Source organism: Geotrypetes seraphini, chromosome 1 (genome assembly GCF_902459505.1).
Source record: "Geotrypetes seraphini chromosome 1, aGeoSer1.1, whole genome shotgun sequence".
In the NCBI taxonomy this organism is placed as follows: domain Eukaryota; kingdom Metazoa; phylum Chordata; class Amphibia; order Gymnophiona; family Dermophiidae; genus Geotrypetes; species Geotrypetes seraphini.
Genome location: NC_047084.1, coordinates 89377722 through 89404530, shown reverse-complemented (window position 1 = coordinate 89404530; position 26809 = coordinate 89377722). Strand labels below are relative to the sequence as shown.

The following is a 26809-nucleotide window of genomic DNA, read 5'->3' as shown; positions in this document are numbered from 1 at the left end:
CTCCTTCATTTTGCTTGCCCTATGTAGAGTAGGCTGGGATGGGGGGAGGTTGGTTGATGTTACTCTTCTTTTGTCCATGCTTGTGATAATATTATATATGATGCATCCTTGTTTGTACTGAGCACCTTTGGGGTGCCCTGGCATTGTATTTGTTGTTGTTTGCATCAATAAAAATTGTTTGAACCTAAACACTGGCATATACACCCTTATCTAGTCACTCAGGTTAGCTAAGAATTTAGCCTTGCCCCATTATTCTGGCCTATAGATTTAATCCTGGAGCAGTACTGCTCAACTGTGCAATGCAGAATTTGAGCATAATTCCCCCTCCCCGCAGAATTTTTCAAGTTGCTGGGATCAAAGAATATAAAATCAACAGGGCTCCTTCCCAGTTCAATTTTTTGTTTTTCCTATTTCTTGTCTCTGCAGAGAACGGCTCTCAGTTTGAGCCTTGCAGTACTTGTAGTCTCCTGCTGTTCCTCTCCCTCCCGCTGCTAAGCAATGCCCCCCCAACGCTCCCCAGAAGCAGAAGGAATGCCCACACCCACTGCCAAGAAACACCCTTCCCCCCCAGGCAGCGAGAGAAATGCTCCCTCCCTCCCACCACCAAGCAGTGCCCCCTGGCAGCGGGAGAAATGCCCACTACTGCAGCCAAGCAATGCCCCCCACCCGGATATCCCCCCAGCAATGGGAGAGATGCTCACTCCCTCCTGCCACCATCAACCCCCCCCCCTAAACAACCAGGGCCACTCAGAGCCTTAGGCTCCTCCCTGGTGCATCCCAGGTTGCACCAGGGAGTGGAAGGCTTACTATTTTGAAGAGGTGGGCCAGAGGGAGTAGGCATTCCTTCGGCCAGCCAGGTAAGGGGGAGGGTCGTGGGAGGGGCTGGGGGGGATTAGTGACTTACTCAAGGTCACAAGAGAGAGGAACAGCAGCAGGATATGGTTCCTGGCATCCATGGTTCTCTGCCTCCTTTTTCCTATCACCATCTCTTTATTTCTCTCTTTCTCTCTCTTTCCCTTTCCCAGTTTTTATCTTAATGTATTTTGGGAATGGGATGCAATCAATCAAAATAAATGGGGGGAAAAAAAATTCCTATTTACCATTTCAATCGGGGAACAAACTCGTAGGTTGAATTCTAAGTTAGAATGAAGGGCTAAAGTGATGTCTTTGAAACCAACAAAGAGGTCCCTGGCGTGATTCTCTTGCGCTGTCAGCGGCCTCCTCTACACCGTTCCGCCCAAGTGGAAACAGAAAGTTGCTTCAGAGGTGGGTGGACCGTGGCAAAAGAAAAGTACAGAGGAGACCCATGACAACTCTGGAGAATCAAAGAACAATGGCTTAGGCACTCCCATCCTCCAACTACCCGCTCTCCGCTGCCCAGACCCAACATCGCATTTACAGTCCTGATGCTCTGGAAGCCGACGCCGATGCTCTGTGTTAGACTGAAGGGCCTTGAGCATCTATGCATGCTCAAGGTTTGCTGGACCCCCCTTCAAAAATTCTGTAGAGGGTAGGAGCCAGAAGGCCTTCAGCATGCGCTGATGCTCAAGGCCCTTCAGCCTAGCACAGAGCGCTGGCATGGGCTTCCAGAGCATTGGGATTGTAAGTGCGATATTAGTCTGGAGCGGGTAGTAGAGAATAGGAATGCCAGTCATCGGGAGGATAACACTGCTGATCATTGGAGGGTGGGGGAGATAGCAGTGCTGGACATCAGGAGTTGTGGCAAATAGCAGCATTGGTCATTGGATGGGGAGGGGAGGTAAAAAAGCACCATCATCGAAAGGAAGCTCAAATATAAATTGAAACCCTCATTTTTGGGCCTTTTCTTTTGCCCCAAAATCTCGGTTTATATTTGAGCATATACGGTATGTCTAACTCTTGTGAAATGCATTTTTGCTAAATGCCTAAAAATATAATGAATAAATGATATTGTAAATCTGTCTCTTAAAAAATCCCGTCGTTTCCATCTTACTCAAAATGTAATGTTCTTTTGAATGAAATGGTTCATGTATATAGGCTTTTTAATTGTAATCCTTCTTTGTTTTCTTTACAGTGCTGACTCAAAGATACTGGAGGAAGCCACCATTTCAGTCTGCAGATCATTAAGTATGACTATATTCTGTCTTTTTAGTATTAAACTCTCTAATTTAATAAATCATTGCACAAAGGGATAACTCATATTCAAAACGAGAACTTGAATGTCAAAGGAGGAGAAAGCCTCAGAACTAAGATGAGGCACTTCTATAATGCCTTCAAGTTCAATCACTGGCAGAAAAAAAACCTCCTTGAAGTTCTATAAATAATGATGTAAGTGTCACTGGGAATTTTGCTTCATTTTCCCAAAAATGTGGAGGGGCATAATCAAAAAACATGTTTTAAGTCCGTTTTGGGTCTAAGTTGCTAGTCGCCCAAAGTCAGCAGTGTAAAAAGTCAATTCCCGAAAAATACATCCATAATAATTTGTTTTTTTGAAAATTGTCTAAGTATACGTCCAACCGTTTGATCGTCCAGACCGCTAAGTCGTCTTTATACCTCATTCCCGTCCAAAAATTCATCCAAGTCAAAAACGCCTTGGACATGGGAGGGGCCAGCAACATGATGGACTGGATACCCAGACATGGCAACACAGTAGTGGGGCACTTTACAGGGCACAGCTGCGAACTTCACAAAACGGGTGCCATATAAACATCCCACCACAACTCCCTTATAGGTCATGGTGAGCCCCCAAAACACCCCTAAAACCTACTAAACTCACTTATCTACAACCCCAATAGCCCCAACATACTTAAGCCACCTCTATGCTGCTCTACAAGGCTTTCCTATGCCAGGTACTGATGTTCTGGAGGCAGATATGTAAACTTTTTATTATGATTTTTCAGGGGGGGAGTCAGTGATCACTGGGGAAATGTGTGGGGGTCTGTACTACGTCTCTACAGTGGTTGTCTGGTCATTTTGGAGACTTGGGCATTTTCAATTGCCTAAGTTACTACGTATAAGTTCCGTCTAGGCAGCCTCATTAAACTTTCAGTTATATTTGCAGTATGACTAAGGCTAGATTGGTCTACATCCCGCCTTCACCACATCTCCTAAAATATCCCTTTTAGCTCTGGGCGTACAGTGACATTGAAAAGGCCTAAGACATTTTTAGATACATCTAAAACCTGATTCGAATATCGGCACTGGGATGACTTGTCTTATTGATCATCCAAGTGCCGATTTAGGCCAGTTTTTAGACGTATTTCTGTTTCGATTATGAGCCCCATAGAGTCTATTTGTTTATAGTGCAAGTTTAGTTTATATTCTCATTTGAAAGCTATGTTGAATAAAGGAACTTAGGTGCTGAGAAACAAATCAGGATTACCTGTGCCTTTTACTTTGGACTCTGATTCCAAATACTTTACCGAGTATTTAGAAGAAATGGGTGTGTCCTCCTGCGGAGTCTCTTAAATTGCCTATCAATAGACTTCTTTCTCAAACTTTCAAGCAAAATCTTTGAAACACCTTATTCCATTCCTGCTGTACCAGGAAAGCTGGAATCTCGTTACAGGATGGTCCACTTCAAGGGCTTCGAGAAATCTCAGTTATCCCATTAGTCCCTTCTCATGGAGTCTTCTCTGAAAAGGACCAATCCTGCCAAAGTTTATGCCACTGTCCCTCCTGGAAGAAAGGGCAAGACCATGGACAAGTTTGGTTGTCGTTTGTATCAAAATTCTCTTATGGCAACTAGAGTTTTGAAATACAATTTTGTTTTCATTTCTTATTTCAAGCATTTGGATGACACACTGCCTGAATTTTTCAAATATGTTCCTCAACACCGTCTTCCAGAGTTTCAGCATGTGATTACCACTCTGACTCAACTCCGCATGTATCTCCTTCAATCTTCCTATGATGCATTTGAACTTTCCTCGAGGGTCACTGCCTTCTCAGTGGCAATGCGTTGGCTTGCCTGGCTCTGTACTGTAGACATGGACCCCAATCTTCAAGATTGTCTGGCCAATATCCCTTGTCAGGGCAATGAATTGTTTGATGACTCCATCGAGGCAGCTACTAAACAATTGTCTGAACATGAGAAATTGTTTGCTTCCATCATTCAACCTAAGCCTAAGCCTTCTAACTCTAAAGGCTTCAGGCCTCTTCCATCTTACCAGAGGCGTTTTCCACAGAGAGCAGCTCCTTATACACGAGCGCCTCCTAAGAAACAACCACAACAACAGCAGCAAAGGCAGCAAAAACCTCAGACTCCTGCTGCGCCTAAGATCTTTCAACCTTTTTGACCAACTAATACAGAGCATAACCTCCATTGTTCTGCCTCTGTCCTCTCCCCTTCCCATTGGAGGTCGTCTCCATCATTTTTACCACCGCTGGGAGATGATTACATCAGACCGCTGGGTGCTGTCTATTTTGTAAATACTGTATATATCTGAATATAAGTCGATCTGAGTATAAGTCGAGACCCCCATTTTTCACCCCAAAAAGGAGGAAATATGGTTTACTCGAATATAAGACAGGGGCTTAATATTCAAGTGCTTTGCCCTGCCAAGATCTGCACCCAGTGTCCCTTCCCTCACGCCCTCCCCTGCCAGGCTCTGCACCCAGCCCCCCTTCCTGCCAGGCTCTGCACCCAGCCCTCTTCCCTTCATTACCAAGCTCTGTACCCAGCCCCCCCTCCCTCCCTGCCCTACCAGGCTGTGTACCTAGCCCCCCTCACTCCCTGCCAAGCTCTCCACTCAGCCCTCTTCCCTCCCTGCCCTACCAGGCTCTGTATCCAGCCCCCTCACTCCCTTTCAAACTCTATATCCAGCCCCCCTCAGTCCATGCCAGGCTTTCCACCCTGCCTCATGTTCCTACCCTGTACCCCTTCTGGTGGTCTAGTGGTAGGCCGGGACAGGAGGGATGCCTCCTGTCTCCCATCCTGGCTGACTAACTTTTTTTAAAAACACCCCATCCCCTGTGCACGCTTACCTTTTGTGCATCCCTGGTGGTCCAGCAGTGTACGGGGCAGGAGCGATCTTTCCGTGCCCTGGCACGTGCTGAGCCTCTCCACCCCCAGATCCCTTTCACGGCCAGTGACACACTCAACAGGGCTGAGCTTTTCCTGTTTCCTGCTCAGCCCCGCGGTGCTCTCTGAATGGCCACCATCAGTTCTCACGGGATGAGAACTGGCGGCAGCCATTTAGAGAGCAATGCGGGGCTGAGCAGGAAGCAGGAAAAACTCGGCCGTCGAGTGTGCTACTGGCTGCGAAAATGGAACCGGGGATGGAGAGGCACAGGGCAGGTTGTGGAAAGATCATTCCTGCCCCGTACACCGCTGGACCACCAGGGGTTAAAAATGGCTGGTAAACGCGTGCCGGGGGGGGAGGGGAGGGGAGGGTGTTAAAAAAACCCCACAAAAGTTAGTCGGCTGTGACAGGAGACAGGAGGCATCCCTCCTGTCCCAGCCTACCATATCGACCGGGAGAGGGTCGAGTTGATGACCCGAATATAGGATGAGACCCTCATTTTTGGGCCATTTTCTTGGCCCAAAAATGTCATCCTATATTAGAGTATATATGGTAATATACATGCCTGACGTATATTTTTGACCGTTGTAGCTGCAGTTTCTTTTTTGCCATTTTCCTCATGTTATCATAGTCTTCTTAAAGACTTAAAATCTCAATATGTATACTTTGGAGGAAAAGTGGGAAAGAGGAGATAAGACCAGCGGTTCCCAAACTGAGAGCCGTGGCTCCCTGGGGAGCCATGACTGATGTACAGGGGATCCGCAGATTATTCTTATAATAGACATCTTTTACAACAGTGTTTCTTAACTCGTGGTACTGAGCCGCTTGTTGGAGGTATGCGGTAGTGCTGTCCGATTCATTTGAATTGATTCACCAATTCCTCCGGGTCAGAGCAGCAGCAGTGCTGCGCCTAGCCTGCCTACTGGGCCTTCCCTCTTCCGCATCACTGATGAAATCACCGATGACGTGGCAGAGGGAAGCCCTGGTGGGCAGGCTGCCGAGCAGCCTGTTCACCACTGCTGTTTAGGTCAGAGGCATGGGGGGGAGGGGAAAATTAGCATTAAATCGGAGGTGGAGGCGGGGGGGGGTGTGAATCAGCATCCAATCTCATCACAATATCGGCAGCAATTCCCACACCCTGCCTGCCACTGACTCAGAAGTCTCTTCACAGCAGAGGGGAGACTTCCGGATTTGCACAGGCAGTATGTGAGAGTCGCTGCCGATACCACAACCCAAAGAAGCAAGCCTTGGAATACAGGGATGGAAAGTAAGGATATCTGATGGCACAGGAGAAGGGAAGAGGTAAGAGGAAGAAAATCTGATGGCACATGGAGAGGGGAGGTAAGAATAAGGAAAGATGGGGGGAGTAGAGGGGGACATGCATAGAGAGGGGAGAAGATAAACTTACAAATAATGGAGGAGAGGAAGGGAGAGACGGTGCATGGAGGGGGAGAGAGAGATTTGACACAGGGCACAAGGAAGGGAGAGAAAGGTGTTGGACATGGGGGTAGATGAGAGGGAGAAAGAAACACAGGAGGTGGAAGGGAGAAGAAGGGAGATGTTGGATCCAGGAGCAGAATGAAGTGATAGAGAGATACCCACAATTCTGCCAGGAGTAAACAAAGAGGTGGAAAGGGGTGAGAGGGAGAAATGTTGGATATGGTGGTGGAGAGTGAATAGAGGGACAGATTGAAGGGGATGCACAGGGGAAGAATGTTGGACATAGTGATGGAGGCAGAGATGTGGCATTGTACTGGAGAGGGGTGATAGAAGGAGAAATGGGCATAGGGCTGGAAATGCTGCACATGATCTGGGGGATGAGAGAAGGAGAAATGTTGGATGTGGCAGTAGAGGGAGTGGGAGAGGTGCACCCTGGATCTCTCTCTCTCTCTCTTTCCCCACTCCCTTTGAAGCAAGGGAGGGTTGAGAGAAGGATAGTGAGAGAGAGAGGAAGACATGTTACCAATGGGGGTGGAGGAGAGAGAGGAAGAAAATTTGGACTAATGAATGGAGAGAGAAAGAGAGATGTTGATTGGGGAAGGGAATGAAGTCCGGAGGAGAGGAAATGTGCAGGAGCAGAAAGAATGAAATATTGGATGCACAGTCAGAAGGAAGTGCAACCAGAGACTCATGAAATCACTAGACAACAGAGGTGGGAGAAATGATTTTATTTTCAATTTAGTGATCGAAATGTGTCAGTTTTGAGAATTTATATCTGCTGCCTATATTTTACACTACATTTTTCTGTTTTTCTATAGTTGTTTCTGAGGTGACATTGCATATTTTAAAGTCATCTGCCTTGACCTCTTTGAAAACTCCCCCAATATAAATGATAATTAACATTTTCTGTGTGTACAGTGTGCTTTGTGTTTTTAAATTTTGTGATTACCATTATGTATTAATAAGATTATATTGTGTATATATGAAAAATGGATGGAAGAAATTGCATTACAATAAGTACCATTATTATGGGGGAGGGGTCTGGGGTGGAGACTGGGTGGGTCTTGGGCGGAGTTTGGGTGGGGGTACTCGGTTGATATTTGTTAGACTTAGAGGGTACTTGGCTTGAAGAAGTTGAGAAACTCTGTATTAGATTACTGAACTATCATTTGACCTTGAGAGTCATGGAAAAATTTTGAAACATTAAGTTAGCTATGAACAGAAAAAGTTTGGGAACCACTGTGATAGATGTTTAAATATCTATGTGGCATAAATAGGCATGAGGCCTGTATCTTTCAGTTGAAAGGAAACTCTAGGGTGAGAGGGCATGGGATGAAGTTAAGAGGTTATAGGCTCAGGTATAATCTAAGGAAATACTTTTTTTTACTGAAAGTGTGGTAGATGCGTTAAATAATCTTCCGATGGAGGTGTGCCTGAATTCAAGAAAGTGTGGGACAAGCACATGGAATCTCTTATGGAAAGGAGGAGATAGTGTATGTTGCGGATGGGCAGACTGGATGGGCCATTTGGCTTTTATCTGCCATTACATTTATTTGCTTCTATGTAAAAACTTAGCACATCTTAGAGGAGGTCACGTGACACCATGAGCGCGTGAGGACGTTTCCTTACTCGCTCCGGGGCAGCCCTGCTAAAATCGGCAATAAACGACGCGTACCCCACCTAATTGTAGACCCAGAGCTTACCGGACCTTTTGTCTTGCATGGAAAAATACATCACAAGATCGAGCAATCATATGCAAGCCAAACCAGCACGAAGGGACCGGGAGAAAGTGCGGCCTGGTGAGAACAAGATGGCGACGAGCCCCGCAGCGGCGGTCTCGAATCTCACAGAGACCGCGCTGTGTGATATTAAAGAAGCTCTTACACAGGTGCTGGGGCCCAAATTAGACTCCCTGACGGCGAAAATATCGAATATTGAGACCATGATGGCGGCGGCGGCGGCCCGGGCAACTGAGTTGGAAGAGCGGGTTTCCACTCTGGAGGACACTTCCGCGGCCCGGGGAGCAGAATTTGATGCGCTGCGGGCGCAGGTTCGAGCACAAGCTGAAAAGTTGGATGACTTGGAAAATCGTTCCAGACGCTCGAACCTGCGCCTGCTGGGGATCCCGGAGACTGTACCGGATCGTGGCTTGTTGGAGACACTGGAGAGATGGCTGCAAGAGGAGCTTCCCTTACCGCAGTCCCTGGGGCCCCTACGCATAGAACGAGCACACCGCCTAGGCCCCCGTCCGGGTCCAGAAACGCGCCCGAGGGTGGTCATTATGAAACTTTTAAATTTTAGACATAAGGTGGAACTTCTGCAATTGTACCGAGCTAAGCGAGAGACATTGAAATATGATGGAGCATTGGTCCGCATCAGTCAAGATTTTTCTACGGCATTGCAAGAACGGAGGCGGCCCTTCTATCCCCTCTGCGCACAATTATCGGAGAGTAAGCAGAGATTTCAATTTATCTACCCTGCTCAATTGCGGATATACTCCAACGGAGTATGGAAGTCCTTCCAGTCACCTGAGGAGGCGGCTGCCTATATTAAACGGCTTGGAAGACCCGGCGCTGAGGTGGAATGACTTGATGGGGTATCCTTACCTGGCTAGACTTGCTCCAACGCCTTGATGGATAATTTTGCTGATATATGGAGACAAGCCTATATAGGTTCTGTCGAGCTTTCTGTTCTGCAAGCTGGGGTGGCCCTGGAGAGGGTGTCTTTTGTGGCCTGCTCCTTCTTTAAGTTGGGGGTTATGCAGAGAGTGGGGGGATCTGGGGGGGTGGGGTATTTCTGGGTGGCGGCAGCATTATTACAGGGGCTTTCAGTGTTGTTGTTGATACATGGCTTGGGATTTACTTTCTCAGGGTTTTTTGCACTGTCTGTGGGGAAGGCATATGAGGTGTCTTGGGGTGAGGCTGGGCGCCCTAAGACAAATATTGCTGGCGGGATTTTTTGCTCCGAACAGGATGGTGGGGGTCAGTATGGGTGATCGGACATGGCGTATTCTTTCCTGGAATGTCTCAGGAATTACATCTCCTGTTAAACGTACAAAAATTCTATCCCAACTGAAACATCATTCGGCTGACATAGCTTGTTTGCAGGAGACTAGGCTTACTGATGCTGAGCACCAAAAACTTCGCAGAGGTTGGGTGGGGGAAGTATACTATGCTTCTTCAATTGGGAAGAGGGCGGGGGTGGCCATATTGCTTAGGAAGGGCTTGCCCTGTACAGTCAAAGTCCTGAGGCGTGATCCTCAGGGCAGATATCTTTTGGTGAAAGTGAATGGACCGGGGGGATCCTTTAGATTACTGGTTGGATATGGTCCCAATGGATACCAACACTCTTTTTTCCAAAATCTAGTTAATATTTGTTTACGGGATTCTGATTGCCCATTAATTTTGGTAGGTGACCTAAATCAAGTATTGAACGCAGGGTTGGATCGCTCTGGGGGAACAGGGATGACACTACCGAGACAAACAAAGGGTATTCCTTACCTCTGTCGAGCCTTGGGGTTGGTGGACCCCTGGAGGCTATTACACCCCACTGAGCGAGATTACACTCACCAGTCTAGAGCCCATGGTTCGTTCTCTAGAATAGATTACACTTTACTCTCTGAAACCTTGTTTGCTCGAGTCTCTGAGGCGACAATTGGCCCCCTTGAAGTATCCGATCACCATATGATCTGGCTGGACGTGGCAGTGGGTGGCCCTGTGGGTCATGGGTCAGGGTGGAGATTCCCTTCGTACTTACAGGACGATGCCCATTTCCGGGAGTATTTATCTAGGAAGTGGGAGGATTACTGTTCTTTTAATGCACAACATGTGGAGCAGCCAATGCTATTTTGGGACACCGCGAAGGCAGTATTACGGGGGGAAGTGATTGCTTACGTGGCAGCTAGGACTCGTCGCATAGCCCACCGGATGGTACAACTTGAAAAACATTCAACACAATTGAAACGTGATCTATTACTCGACCCCTCGATAGCCAATAACGAAGCGTATAGAACGGTTCTAGCTGAATTAAACTCCCTTATACATGAACGCACTAAGAAATTACTGTTTTACCGTAAATTTAAATTTTACAAATATGGTAATAGAGCTGGGAAATTGCTAGCGTCGGTAGCCAAGAGTTGGACGGGAACCAGATACGTTACTATGATACAAGAGAAATCGGGGAAGTTACTGACCTCGGCGGAGGATATCTCGGCTAGTTTTAAAAACTACTTTGAGGCTTTTTATGCCTCGCCGGGTACATATATGGGCCCGGATGTCTGTGATTATTTGGCTGATGCGGGGATGCCTAGATTGTCGTTGGCTCAGATCTCCAGGTTGGATAGACCTTTGCAACTCCAGGAGGTGATGCAGGCGATTAAGAAATTGAAGTCCTGTACAGCTCCTGGACCGGACGGGTATTCCCCGGAATTCTATAAGATCTTATCTTCCTCCATAGGGGGAGCTCTTCTAAATTATTATACAGAGGTTCAGACTCAAGGTACTTTCCCGAGATACGCCAATGATGCCCTGATTACTTTAATCCCGAAACCGGCTAAACCGCCTACGGATATTGAGTCTTATAGACCAATATCTTTGTTGAATGTTGACATAAAGATCTTAGCTCGTGTACTGGCGGATAGGCTGGCGCCATTGTTACCCACTCTAATTGTGCCCGAACAAGTGGGGTTTGTTCGGACGCGCCATTCGGTACTCAATGTTCGTAGAGTGTTATTGGCCCTTTCCCGTGCTCAACAGACTCAATGTCCCGGTTTAATTGTAGGATTAGATGCGGCTAAAGCTTTCGATAAGGTCCATTGGCATTATTTGTTTCAGACCTTACAATATATAGGACTCCCGGATAGTTTTTTGACTATGGTTCGCACACTTTATTCAGGACCCACAGCATCTATATTGGTTAATGGGGTGAGATCTCTTGGGTTTTCAGTGGGGAGGGGAACGCGACAGGGATGTCCATTGTCCCCTCTTCTTTTTCTGCTGTATTTGGACCCCTTGTTACGTACACTGCAGAGAGATGATGAGATTGTGGGGTTGCCGGAGGGTTCCTCCCAGTTGAGGGTGCTGGCATTTGCGGACGATATCCTACTGACCTTAGGAAATCCGCAACGCTCATTGCCTCGAGCACTGGAGATTTTAGATGAATTTCATCTTTACTCAGGGCTAGTTCTTAATAAGCAAAAATCACTGGCGATGCCATCATCGCCCGAGGTGCGTCAGACTTGGGGGGGGGAGTTCCCTTTACAGTGGGCCCCTTCACAATTAACGTATTTGGGAGTGGTTATTCCTCAAAATTTAGATAGGCTTTATTCTACCAATGTTTTGCCGCTGCTCCGTCGTACAGCAGACACCCTTTCCAACTGGAGGAAGTTTCCCTTGTCCATTACTGGCCGCATAGCTTTATATAATATGATGATACTGCCCCAATGGACCTATTTACTGCAAATGTTACCGATCATGATCACACAGACTTACTTAGCACACCACAATTCCCACCTTTCTGCATTCCTGTGGCAGGGAAAGCGTGCTAGGATCGCGCTCTCTAAGTTGATGTTAACAAAACGACATGGGGGGTTGGGTCTTCTGAGTGTTTCTAGATTTAATTTGGCCTGTCAACTGCGGCATCTGCATGACTGGTTCTGTAATACTACATGTTTTTCTATGCCTGTGATTGAATGTTTTTCCTTCTGACCTTATCATTTTAGTTACCTGTTACATGTCCGTCACTTACCGGGATTACCACTGATACAAGCTAATCCCCTTTTGCCTGCCATGCGTAAAGCTTGGAGACTGATATGCAAGCGGTTGAATATTTCCCCATATGGAACACCTTATCTTCCTCTTGTTGGTAATGGGGACTTTCTCCCTGGACTGGATTCTACAGCTTTCCGGCGCTGGACCACTGCGGGCCTTCACTACATATCTCAAGCGGTTCTGGATACGGGTCTTCCTGCCTCCTTTGCTGATCTGCAACTCCAGTTCCATCTTTCTCCCATGGATTGGTTTGCTTACAGACAGCTCCAACATTATCTGCAGACTTTACCGCCAATGACATTGAACATAGACGTCCAAACTAGACTCCAGGGAATTCTTTGTCTTACGGACCAGGAACCGGTACCGCTGAACTGTTACCATAAGCTTTTACAGGAACTATCTGGAGATCTGGACTTTTCCACTATAGCCCAGAAGTGGACTGCTGATCTTCAGGTGCCTATCTCTGCTGATATGATCCGCAGGGGCATTCGTTTGGGGTATGATCCTACCATATCTTCTGTGGAGAAAGAACGAAATTACAAGTTCATACTGCGAGCTTTTTATCCACCCAAGAGAGCTCAGGTAATGGGGATTATTCCGGGACATTGTTGTGGAAAATGTGCGCACCCTCTAGCATCCTTTGGACACATGTTTTGGACTTGCCCTCTGGTGTCTGCATTCTGGCTCCAAGTGGTGACCTGTGTGGCATGGCTTTGGGGGTGTTCTTGGAGGATGCACCCTAGTTTTCTATTCACGTTACAAATTCGTCTCCATCCCCCCAGACCAGGATGTGCGACTTTCATTCGGAAAACTGTGCTCATGGGCCGGAAATGTATTCTTACCCAGTGGCTTTCTCCTCAACCACCATCACTTCCACAGTGGAGACTTTTAATGCTACAACAGATGTTATTGGAAAGAAAGGCTCTTGATGACATGGAGGCAAAAAAGGGTCGGTTGTTTCGTCAATGCTGGCATCCTTTTAGCCAGACGTTTCCACCTTATGTTCAACGACAGCTTTGGGAGAACTGATTTGAACTTTACTCCTATTTTGACAGTGCGTTTCTTAGAGAGGTTTGTCCTTGCTGCTGCTGCTGCCCAGAAGGGGTGGGGGGGGGGTTGGGGGGGTTTGGGACTTGGGGTTGTGTTGTGTTATACCTAAATTTTGAGCGACGTTTGTACTATTTGTGTTTTATATTTGGTTGAATAAAAATTACTTTACATAAAAAAAACTTAGCACATCTTAGACAATTGGCAACTGAATTCAATGATTAAAAACTGCAGATGCTGTTTTTGGATGTAAATGAACTACTGTTAAATGACATAATTTGTGTCTTGCCTGCTGATCAGACTCCTACCATCTGCAACATCCTTCCATCATGTGCCCAGCTGCTCAAACAGTTTACTATGTACTGACATGCTCTACAATACTATACCCTATTCTACTTTATTATGTAAACCTGTTTGCCTTATTATGTATACCCTGTTATGCTTTATTATGTATGTAAACTTGTAACCCTTTCTGAGCTCTTCTGGGAAGGCGGGATATAAATCCAAATAAATAAATTACTGCAACAGGTTCATCCATCATTGCTGTTATCAAGGAACATTTCTAGCATTTAATAGACACTTATTTTCCTGTTCATCCACTACACGGTACTGCTTCCTGATTTACGATTTGAATCGATTCACTGATTCACTTTGGGTGAATCGATTCAAATCGATTTGTTTAAAAAAAAATCAGCCTTGCCGATTTGGTGACCAACTCTCCTCCCTGTGCCTACAGGTCTCCTAAAGCAGGAGCGGCAGCGCTGCCTCTTGCTGGCCGTCCACTGCTGCTCCTGCTTTAGGAGGCGAGGGGGGAGGGTCAGTCGGGAAGTGCTACAGTGCTTAGGTGCTCTTTGCAGTATCCTCCGGCTTCCCCCCAGCCTCCCACTCTTACCTTTAGATAATTACTGCAGCCTGAGGAGAGGATTGCTGGTGCTGTAGCAATCCTTGCAGGCTGCTGTCATCCTTAGCAGTATGTTCCTTCTGCCATGATCCTGCTCCTGACATTAGAGGAGGGGCAGGTCCGCTGCAGAGGGAATATGCTGCCGAGGCCAATGGCAGCCTGCAAGGATCGCTACAGCACTGGCGATCCTCTCTGCAGGCTGCCGGAATTAGCTGAAACTAAGACCGGGAGGCCAGGGGGGAAGCTGGAGGACGCTGCAAAGAAGGGGGGGGAAACATGCAGGCCTTCGGGGGAGGGGGGCCGTAGTGTAGAAGTACATGGAGGGAGGGAGGGAGGGAAGGAGTGGTTGAAAGAGACGTGCATATACCGGATTGGGGGAGGGAGGGGGAAGAAATAATGGGTCTAAAAACAGGAGAGGGAGAGGAATGGTGGACAATTGGATTTAGGGTGGGAAGGAACAGAAAGGGGAAAGAAGTTGGACCTAAGGGATGATGTGGGGGGGGGGGATAGAGATAATGGATAGGACTCGGAGGGTAGTTGGGAAGAAAAAGGGAGTGATGGTGGATTCTGGGGTGGTGGGGAAGGAGGAAGAGATGCTGGATGAAAGGGTAGTTCAAAAAAGGAGAGATGGTGGATCTGGAGATGGTGGGGGCCATTGCTGCAGCTGCGGGGATGGAGATGAAAAAAGGAAAGATGGTAGACCTCTGAGGAAGGGAAAGGAAACGGAAGGGGAGGACAGAAATGGAAGATGGATGGTTAGCATGGAGAAAAAAGGAAACAACAAATGGGCAGGAGACCCTGGCAAGCGAGTTATCATAAGAAAAACAGAGCCTGGAATCAACATGATTTGAATAATGACCAGACAACAAAAGGTAGAAAAAATAATTTATTTTCTGTTTTGTGATTACAATATGTCAGTTTTGAATGTGTATCCTGCCAGAGCTGGTGTTAGACCCCGAACGTGAACTAGGATTTAGCAGAGAGAGGGAAAGTCTTTTTTGTTTATTTTGTTTACACCACAGCACCAGTGTGGGTAGGAGAGGGCAAAGGGGTGAAGAGGCTATAAAATAAATCCACCAGAAAGTTCAAAAAACCCATCCAATTGGGCAGGAAAATCGAATCGAAAAATCGATTCAATAGGCTGAATCGAATTGAATCAAAATTTTTTCCTGAATTGGGCAGCACCTACTACAAGGTGTAGGCTCTCTTTCACACCCATGTCTGAAAGTCAATTCAATTATCTTTGTAGATGAAGTAGAAACACCGGCAACTGAACTTTGGGAAGGTTGTATCAAAACCGGTTCAAAATGGAAGGCTCTATTTGTGATTTATAAACAGTTATACAGAATACTTCCCTTTTTTATACTTTAATAAAATATTTTAATATAAAATAATAAGCATTCAAAGCTTGTGCAAATAAGGACAGAGTCCATAGGGACAGGTGGGAATGAAGCCCACAGGAGCAGGGCAGGGATGGGGACAGAGCCAAAATTCATTAACCCAACAGCTCAGCGATGTTGAAATTTCATGAATGTGTCAAGTTTGAAGGAGGATGCTTTGAAAACAGATTATGAATTAGCTAAGAGAAACTCATACAAATGCATTTTCATAGGTCATAACTAAGGAGTCTTTTTACTATATTGCACTAAATCTGTTTGCACACCTTAATGAAAGGACCCCTAAAAGTTTAAACAATTGCAAAGTATTTTGGAACTATGTAAGCGATCCCACTTTTTCTGGACACTGTGCACATGTAACTTTACCTCCAGGGGACAGGGATTATAGTGGGACTTTTCATTTCTGTGCATAATTTTGGATGGTTTGGAAAGTTTCCTGGAATCCATGAGTCATTGGACTTGGGAGGGTCCACTGCTTGTTTCTAGAGTAGGCAGCATATAGTCAGTTTTATTCTTTTGGAATCTTGCCAGGTACTTCTGACCTGGGTTGGCCACTGTTGGAAACAGGATACTAGGCTTGTCCCAGTATCAACTCTTGTGTTATCTTATATTAATGAGGGGTTTCTGTCTCTTTGGAATGGCATTATAGACAGCAATCATATTGATCATTCATTGTCTTTGGTGCATAGACATACTTGAGCTTAACAGAGTCTGCAAAGTGTGTTCATTAATAGCTAACATTTCTGCTGACATTTACAATAAAAATCCATTATTTGAACATTTTGTGAGTGATGGTCTTTTTCTATTTTTGTTCCAGTTGAACATAATCCTCGAAGTGGTAATCTCGGGTCTTTGATCAAAGTGTTCCTTAGCAGAACCAAAGAATTGAAAATTTCAGCAGAATGTGAGAAGTAAGTACCCAATTAAAACTACCATGGCTTCTAAGTTTTGTTTTTGATAAAACAGAGGGATAAATTTTCAGCCTGTGTAGCCATCAGTTTGAGTTAAATGCTGGCATAAGCATTTAATTTAAACTCGTATATTCCATCACTTCTACTTTATAGGTAGTGATACTAATAACACTGATACTGCAATGACTGTGCTGGCATTATCCAGATAATGGATCCTGCCTCTAAGAACAGCCAGTCTGGTTCACAGGTATTTGGTAGATGCCAAAAATGAGATCAGAAGTTATTTTGTCTCATTTCAGCAAATAACTGTTGGTGAACAACGTTGGATATCAAATCTGATTACCAAAAGATAGGTGTTTACCATGTCATTGATTTGGTTTTCTGTTGGACAGCATCATCCATGAAATGAAAGGATGATTAAATTGGGAACTACTTTTATATACTCAAATATAAACCAAGATTTTGGGGCCCAAAAATGAGTCTCTGTTTATATTTGAGTCCCCAACCAATAACCATCGCTTTTGTCCTCCCCATCTGACCCTATCTGGTGCTGATGTTTAACCCCCCCCCCCGATGCCCAGTGTTTCTGTCCTCTACAAACCTCCTCCCCCCAATAACCAATAGTACTGTCCTCCATAAACCCAACCTTTCCCCGATGAAAGGTGCTACTTTCCTCCTCAAACTCCTTCTCCCCACCTCTGTTGACCCCTCTGTCCTCCCTCCACCCACCCATCTGGCTTACCATTTCAGTGCTCGAAGAAGTTGACACCAACGTTCCTTGTCGGGTTGGTGTAGGGCCTTGAGCTTCTGTGCGTGCCAAAGGCCTGCCGGCTACTGCCCTCTCTGGGGTTCTCGGAGAGGGCGGGAGCCGGCAGCCCTTGAACATGTGCAGAAGCTTGAGGCCCCACACTTGCCTGGCAAGGAATGTTTGTGTCAGCTTCTTCGCACACTGGAATGGTAAGCTTAATGTCAGCTGGGCAGGAGGAGGACGGGAGCTTCCATCTTATCTAGCCATCTCTCCCCGTGATGTCTCTTGCTGGGGACCGATTTTTGAACGTACCCTTGCTGAAAGAATTTTCAGAGTTAAGGCAGGTGATGATGGAAGGGGAAGGTGAAAGTGCATGTCTGTTTATTCTTTTCTGGTACATAACACTCCCCAGTGTGGGATACATGTTTCAGGTTATCAGGCCTTTGGTCTAAATTTAGTACAGATGTGAAAAAGAAAACAAACTTGAGGTTAATAGTAAAGCAGCAGCTATTACAGAAAAGCATTTGAACTTCATTGCACAGAACCCCCTTGCCAAGCTCCTTTCCAGCACAGGTTATTTGTTCTGTATGCTCACAGCAGCATGTCTTTCTGAAGTCTTCATATCTTCGTGTGCAGCCCCATTTTAGGCAAGTCTTAGAAGTAGGAATTCAGAGGTTATGTTTTCAAGTTTCAAGTTTAATTAATTTTAATATACTGACCATCAACGTGCACCTGGCCGGTTTACAATGCTAAAAATGAAAGGTTAAAATAAATTTTTGTAGGGGGGGGATGTGAACATTAAATAGGCAAATTACAAATACGAACATGAGCTTGAGGGTAAAGGGGGAGGGGAAAGTTAATAATTACATCATTAAAAACAAATTAATTAAAGGGAAGAGGGGGGGGGGAGGATAAAACACCAGGAATGGGGATCGCTTCTTAAAAGCGGTTTGTGTTTATTTTGCAGACTGTTGGAAAGGAAGTATTTAGACACTATGGTATGCGTCTTGGAATAAGAACGTTTTAGTTTAGTCTTGAATTTGTCGAGTGAATTTTCGAGGTGGAGTTGAGGTGGCATGGCGTTCCATAAAGTTGGAGCTACATCGGAAAAGTTAGTTTTTCTAGTGTAGTAGAATTCTTTGATGAAAGGTATAGTCAGTAAATTCTGATCAGCCGATCTAAGGGTCCGGGGAGGGCAAAAGGGGATGAGCCAATTAAATCAGACAGGATTAGATGCGCTATATGGGCCAATAAAATCTTTTTATCTGCTGTCATCTGTATTCATAACATATTAAAGCAGGGGTGTCCAAACTTTGGGCTTCCCTGGGCCGCATTGGCCGAAAAAAATGTTTCAGGGGCCGCGGTGGAGGAAACAGCTCAGAAACAGTTTGCAAAGATCGCTAGCATCGCAATCTTGTCTGCAGAATGCTTCTTTAAGGTAAATGGTGCAGGAAGGCCAGGGGGGGAAACCGGATGCAGGAGGAGGGGAAACCGGACGCCAGCACTAAACGGCTGACCCTCCTCCCATGCCCTCTAAAGAAGGTGCGGCAGTGGCCAGCCAGCAAGAGCAGCGCTGTTGCTCCTGCTTTAGGAGGCGAGGGGGGAGGGTCAGCCGAATTGGGAAGCCGATTTTTTTTGTTTTGTTTGTTTTAAATCGATTCGAATCGATTCACCCGAAGAGAATCAGTGAACCGATTCGAATCGTGAATCAAGCAGCACTACACCATAGTACCACAATTTGGAAGCTGATTTACATTCTCCTATGAAATAGCTGGATCTTTCAAGAGCTCATAGAGAAATGAAAACAAATAAACAAAACCTCTTCATAGACTTACTTTCTGCATTCAAAATAAGAATAAGAATAGCTTAGGATCTTTCTAAGCAGCAAATTTTGACATCCAGAGAAGCAAAAGGGAAATTCTACTCAAAGGTTTCCAAAGCAGCAATCATCTTAGAGGAATTGTAGTGTATAACCCCTTGATCTCATTTCAGACTCTCTTGCATTCTCCATCGTCACCTAAGCTTGAACAGAACGATAAGGCAGTACTTTTCAACCCTCTTCTGGTGTTTGTGATTATTACAATGAATATGCGTGTGGTGTTTCATGCATATATGTTGTGCTCGTTCTTAAAGCAAAAAAGAATCCAACAAGTCTGCAGTGAATGTTGAGACAGCAAAAAAAAGAAGCAAACTGCAGAACCAATGTACTTGATGCAGGTGCTTTATTCAATCGCTACTAACATTTTATTGATTGAATAAAGTACCTGCAGTTTTCATTTTTGTTTTCTTGCGTGCTCATTCTTAAAACTTGACTGGCTAGGTGCGCCTCTAGGACAGAGTTGAGAAGTACTGCTTTAAGTCAGTGATTTGATCAAGAGATATTCTTAGCTCTCTTCCCTTTTGTCATGGTTTCATCGCTAAATATTTTGGAACTACACTTCTCCCTCCGGATTCGCGGGGGATTGGGGCAGAGCCGGACCGCGAATGGCGAAAAAACACGAATATCTGGCTCTGACCCACCCCCACCTCCCTCCCGCCTTCCCGGCCTTACCTGGTGGTCTAGTGGGCTTTCGGGGCAGGAGTGATCTTCCTACGCTCCTACCCCGTGCAGATCGCCATTAGGAAATGGCTGCTGTGAGTTCCCGTAGTCTCTTGAGACTACGACGGGAACTCCCTACAGCTATTTCCTAATGGCGATCTGCACGGGGCAGGAGCGTAGGAAGATCGCTCCTGCCCCGAAAGCCCGCTAGACCACCAGGTAAGGCCAGGATGCCGGGGGGGGGGGGAAGACTTAACAATGTTTTTTTTTTCTTTTTCCCCCTCTCCAAAAAATCACAAATATGTGAAATCGCAATTACCGAAACCGCGAATGGGGAGGGGGAAGTGTATTGTTTAAGGGCTCCTGTTATGAAAGCACATTAGGACCTTAATGCGCGGAATAGCGCGCGCAAAAATGCTGCGCACGCTAGCCGCTACCGCCTCCTCTTGAGCAGGCGGTAGTTTTTCGGGTAGTGCTAATCTGGTGCGTGCGCTAAAAACGCTAACTCACCTTCGTAAAAGGAGCCCTAAATGTGCTGAGAACTATAAGTAAGGAAAGTCTTTAGTTTTTTATGCTGTCTATGAACAATTTTTGTACAAAGTCTATTGTCTTGTTCTTCAGTGATTAATCTCTCATCCTTAGGTTGACGCTCTTCGAACTATTCCTGTCATCAGATTTTGATCTGCTTGTGGTTTCTAAAGTAGCTATTTCCCACTGTATATGTGCTTAGTTAATTGGTTTTCTTAATTTGTTGATCTGATTCTTTTTAAAGTTCCCCCCACCCCTCCTGTTTGGTGGAGACATACCAAGAAACTAACAGGTAGCACATTTGAAAGAAAAACTAATAGGCAGCACATTTAAAAGAAATTTGAACTAGTGTTAGAACATAAGAAGTTGCCACCACTGGGTCAGACCTTTGGTCCATCGCGCCCAGCGGTCCACTCCCGCGGTGGCCCGTCAGGTCCATGACCTGTAATGTGGTTCCTGTCCATTTCTGTAACCTACCTCTTCTTTTATCTGTAACCCTCAATCCCCTTATCTTTTAGGAACTTATCTAAACCTTCCTTGAAACCCTGCAATGTGCTCTGGGCTATCACAACCTCCGGAAGCGCGTTCCATGTGTCCACCACCCTCTGGGTAAAAAAGAATCTCCTAGTATTTGTTCTAAACCTGTCCCCTCTCAATTTCTCTGAGTGACCCCTTGTGTTAGTGGTTCCCCACAGTCTGAAAAATCTGTCCCTGTCCACTTTCTCTATGCCCCTCAGGATTTTGAAGGTTTCTATCATGTCTCCTCTAAGTCTCTGCTTTTCCAGGGAGAAGAGCCCCAGCATCTTCAACCTGTCAGCATACGAAAAGTTTTCCATACCTTTTATCATTTTAGTTGCTCTCCTCTGGACCCCCTCAAGTACTGCCATGTCCTTCTTGAGGTACGGCGACCAGTACTGGACACAGTACTCCAGATGTGGGCGCACCATTGCACGATACAGCGGCATGATGACTTCCTTCGTCCTGGTCGTGATACCCTTTTTAATGATACCCAACATTCTGCTCGCTTTCTTTGAGGCCGTCGCGCACTGTGTTGATGCTTTCAATGTTGTGTCCACCATCACCTCCAGGTCTCTTTCAAGGTTGCTCACCCCTAGCAGTAATCCCCCCATTTTATAGCTGAACATCGGGTTCTTTTTCCCTACATGCATGACCTTACATTTCTCTATATTAAAACTCATTTGCCACTTTTTTGCCCACTCTTCCAGTCTTGTTGTTGGGGGTTTTGGTTTTTTTCTCGCTGTACAGTACAATTCAACTGGAGTTTGTTCCTGGAAGGTGTGGTCAAGGTAGTAGCATAGTTGGGTTTAAAAGAGGTTTAGGTAAATTACTGGAGAGCAACTATCTGGTGATGTATTGAATGCTTGAGTGTTTCAATGTCTTCTTGAGAGAGAGAGGCCAAAATCTGTGATGCTGTTTAATGCCTTGCAACAAGGCCTCATGCTGCACTCTGTGTACTCAGTTATAATAAGCATATTGGAGACTCAAGTGTTATTTCAATAAAACAAACAACATAAAATGTCTTTTTATCAATATTATCATTGCTGAGTGTGAAAACATATAGCTATAATACCAAGAAATTTGCTCCCATTAAGCAAATATAATAGCAACTTTTAAGAAACACGGAGCTTTATGTTATCAGTGTCTTTGGGGGACTCCAGGGTCGGCTTTAAACATTAAAAAAAAAATCATTTTCTGATCAAGCACTATCAAATTCATGGGAAAAACCTCAATTCACACAGTTTTTCCAACTTAAGTTTTTCTGGACAACCCTAATAAGGCATAAAAGATAAATAAAGAACAATTAAAATCTTTTGGGGATCATGTTATACAGACCTCTAGGAAAAAAACCCTCCAAAAGGTTGCGTATCACTGAGCTATTTTGTCAGGATTTTATAGTACCAATGTCACCCTGACCCTAACAATGAAATGGGCATGGAGGTAAAACACTCAGAGAATAGTTAAGCTCTGGAACACATTTCCGAGGTTGTGTTCTTACCACAACCTCGGAAATGTGTTCCAGAGCTTAACTATTCTCTGAGTGTTTTACCTCCATGCCCATTTCATTTTTAGGGTCAGGGTGACATTGGTACTGGTTTTAAGAATGGTTTGGACAATTTCCTGGAGGAAAAGTCCATAGTCTATTCTTGAGAACGACATGGGGGAAGCCACTACTTTCCCTGTATCGATAGCATGGATTGTTGCTACTCCTTGGGTTTTGGCCAGGTACTAGTGACCTGGATTGGGCTACTGGGTTTGATGGACCATTGATCTGACCCAGTAAGGCTATTCTTTTTTTTTTTTTTTTAGTTCAGTAAGTTTTATTGACTTTCAAACATTTACAAAATGCAAAAGCAACGATGAGTAAAAACGAACTGTGTTATGCATATAAACAACATAAATGCAATTTGCGATCTGTACATGAAAAATTATAAAATACAATCCATGGATCAAATAGACAAATTATATTCGGGCAGTAAACAGAATGGTGCAAAACGAGAAGTGAAAAGAAACTAGGGACGTCTAGTCAGATTTGCAATAGGATAAAACAGGAGACCACACTTTGCTATAGGAATGATAAGAGTTAGTCTTTTCTGTGGCTATAAGCTCATACTTAGAATATAAGCTGACAGTGTTCTACCAGGAAATATAATGAAGGTTCGAAAAATCCTTCCAATTGGACAAGACAGATTTAATTGCAATTAGTAATAAACATTTGAGCAGTCTACTTTCATATTTATCTAAATGAGACTGTTGTAGAGCAGCAGCCCCATATATGACAACTGAGAAAGATACTGTGTCAGAGATGGGAAGTATCTTGCATATAGTGGACCAGACGTCAGCCCAAAAAGGTGACAGTTGAGGACAGTTAAGGCTATTCTTATGTTCTTAAGACCTAATTGTACAGGTCTCACTTGTATAAGCAGGAGCCATGCCTTTAGTAAGCATTGGGAATATGTAAGATTAAAATTATAAAGGTTTTATAAAGGTAAGAAACTGTCTAAGGAGTTTTAGATTATTTTTATTTTTGATGCTCCCATCTCTTTAAAATCAAAATTTTATAAATGTTTTTATTTAGCAATTTTAATTGCCCAAAGTGCCTGTATATGCTTTCGACACTTCATTTTAAACACTGTTGATAACACACACTTTCAAAGGATGTTTGCATTCCTATGTACAATCACATGTGAACTGCTTTATGTACGTTTCTCCTGTTTTTGCAAAAACAAGCAAAAACAGGATAAACTTACATAAAGCAGTTCACATGTAACCAGGTTTTCAGGATATCCACAATGAATATGCATGAGAGAGTTTTGCATGCCAAGAAGGCATGCATATTCATTGTGGATATACTGAAAACCTGGCCTGCCAGTAGATCTCGAGGACCGGACTTGGGCAGCCCTGCTGTAGATGGTAAAGGATTATGTGCTAATCCCTTGCTAATCAGTTAGCGTATAGCAACATAGATGTTCTGATTAGTGCAGAAACGCTCAAACTCTCTGCCCCTTTCAGAAAAATGTAACAATTATTTTTTGGCATGTGGCTTGCATTGTCACATCCAGAACCTACAGCGGGATGCCCAGTGGTAAGCATGCAATAATGCGTACCATATCTTAGTAAATGGAGCTCTTATAATGACAGAAGGAATTAATTGCTAATGAAAATATTTAGGATAATGAAATTACAGTAGACTCTCTGTTAACCGGAACTCACGCAACCAGCAAAAAAGAAATCAAAGAAATATTGTAAAAATGAAAATAAAATCAATTTCTGGTAGAAATTTAAGTGTAAGCTTGGCACGCCACACCTGAGTACGCTCACGCTTTGCCTACCACATGTCCGTTAGTTTGTTTGGGACAGTTTATGGTATGGCATAGTATGGGGTATTAGTTAGTCCTATTTTTAATAATAATTCTCAAGCAACCAGAAACTACATTTATCCGGCATCTACCAATCCCCATGGGTGCCGGTTAACTGAGAGTCTACTGTAGCTACTGAAACAGTGACTTGAATTAATAAGTTTTCTCTATATCTACTTTTCTTCTAACATGCATGAAAGTTTTTTTAGTCTTGCTCGCATGAAAAGCTTTATTATTCTTTTCAAAGATATTCAGGCCAAGACCTACATATTCAAAGTGGAATTTGTTGCTATTGATCATCCTTGGTGGCCAAACAGAAGAGTTGTCTTGTAACCTTGCATGAAACAACAGGGCTAGTCCTCCGACATTTCTGCAAAATGTGGGTGGGCAGAGCAAATATGAAGAAACATCCTGTCCCAAGCAACAACCTGTTCTTATTCTTAGAGTGTGTTCTTGTTTTCTTTGGGGAGCACTAGAAGGGCCTTGTTCTGTGGTTCAGTTTGAAGGGGGCTTGGAGAAGTCTTGGGCTGGTCAAGGACTGGCCAAGACAGGAAATTCAAAAAAAGCTTTGGACCACACACTATTTGAACTGTTAAGAGGTTTGTCTTTGTCTTGTGCCTCCTAATATCCCGTGTAGTATCTTATCTTGCAAGAATAAACGCCTTGTATGATGCTTAAGTAAAACTGTTAACTCTTGTCTCTTTTTTTTTTTTTTCTCTCTCTGTGTTTCTTTTTCAGTCAGCTCTTTATTTGGCAGGCTCACAATGCACTGTTTATAATCTGTTGTTTGCTGAAAGTGTTCATTTGCCATATGCCAGAAGAGGAGCTGCAGCTTCATTTTACTTATCAGGAGAGACTGCCAGGATCCTATGGTAAGCATCAAAATAAACAAATAGACTGTGTATAGCGAAGCACATCTCTCAATAAACTGCTCACGAGTTCTAAAGCTGTTTTGAGGGCTTGTGTACTAAATGTTTTTGGTAAAGCGTTTGCAGATTAAAAAAAAAAAAAAAATAACGTGCTTTTTAAAAGTGCAAAGACTGTGTGGTAAATGTTGGTTCGTGTCAAGCAGGTCCCCTGGCCTTGGGAGGAACTCTTATCCTGGAATTCTGACAGCCCCTAACCTCAAACAGATACTCACCGGCAGCTACAAACTGTTTTAACAATAACACCCACTTGAAGAGTAAAGCCTGCCAGAAAACCAGATGCCAATACTATCCCTACGTTTACTCAGAAATGTAGCATCTGGGGCTTATTTACCGGCTCTTCTTCTAATATAATACATGCAACCATCTGCTAGCGATGTGTCTCTGTTATCTACAGAAGACCAAAGAGGTCAGTTACTAAGAAGAAGAATAAATGGATGCAAATCTAATATTAGAAATGGCGGCATTCAAACACCAATAGGTGAACAATTCAACCTTTCAGGACACACTCTAACTGACCTTAAAGTTGCCATACTCTTACAAAGCAACACTCCCATGTGAAACTGCTGAATTTGGAGCTCATCCAAAAGCCAAACGCAACACATAGTCCTGAGAAAGACAGTGGATTCATGGCACACTACAGGTGTGAATAACAGCTATTCTGCAATCATCCTTTTTGTTTCCTTCACTCAACACTCATTTGACTGAACTTCAGCCATTATCTCTCCCATTTCATACCCTGCCCCGCACATTGAAAGCAATTTTTCACACAGTTTTTGCACTGCCACTGCACGATGCTCAAAGGTGTTTTGTGCACGAGCAAACCATGCAGAAACACTTGCCATGCCAATAGTACACAACTCACTTATACTCCATAGCAATAAAGGCATTTGCTATTCAGCACGTTTCTTTGCATCGGAGCAGTGGCGTATTGAGGGTGAGAGGTGCCCAGGGTGGGGACGGTGGCGCCCCTCACTCGCCCTCTACTCTTCGCCCCACCTCCACACATTCCTATTCCACCCCCTCACACCGTTCCCTCTGTACCTCTGTAACATTTATGGCGCGAGCAGCAACCCCCAAGCTGCTGTTGCGCCAGAATCGGCTCGTCTTCTGATGCCACTTCCTTGGTGCGGGACTAGGAAGTGATGTCAGAGGAAGAAACAATGCTGGCGCGACAGCAGGTTGGGGGTTGCTGCTTGCACTAGGAACATTACAGAGATATGGGGGAGCGGAAGTGGTGCGTATGAGCGACGGGAGAGGAGGATAGGTGACAGCGCCCGGGATGGGCCACTGCATCTAAGCTTAAGACCCAAAGACTTGAGTGCAGGGTGTTTTGTGCTGGTGCTTTAACACCAGGTCTGAGAAATGAAAGGGTTAGTTCATTCTTCTGCAGTCAAGGTTAGAATTTTATGCCCTTTTCAACTCTTCATGAAGTACATGCAACTTTTTCATCAAACCTCCCCTCTTCTCCAGCCCTTTCTTTGAACCTTCCTTCAACAAAACCAGAAAAAAAATGCAGTAAAATAATGAATGCTGACTTGGCACAAATTAATTAGCACAAAATAATAATGTTTATGAACAAAATAGCATTCCAGCACATGCATATAATTCCCCAGATTCTATGTATGAAATAGAGAATGACACGGGGACAGACCCATGGGTACACACTTTGATCCCATGTCATTGTCTAACCTACCAACTAGATGGAACAGCATCTGTAAAATGC

The 26809-nt window shown here is 44.6% G+C and overlaps 1 protein-coding gene across 3 annotated transcripts in view; it reads left to right on the top strand.

Moving 5' to 3' along the window:
* The window catches only part of DYM (dymeclin), a 685706-nt gene that overhangs the window by 78843 nt on the left and 580054 nt on the right, over window positions 1–26809 (top strand). For all 3 annotated transcript variants that reach the window (XM_033934792.1, XM_033934784.1, XM_033934800.1), the window contains exons 3-5: window positions 2054–2106; window positions 16371–16464; window positions 24896–25029. In XM_033934792.1, coding sequence (XP_033790683.1) covers window positions 2054–2106; window positions 16371–16464; window positions 24896–25029 — 281 coding nt within the window. The remainder of the gene's footprint in view (window positions 1–2053; window positions 2107–16370; window positions 16465–24895; window positions 25030–26809) is intronic.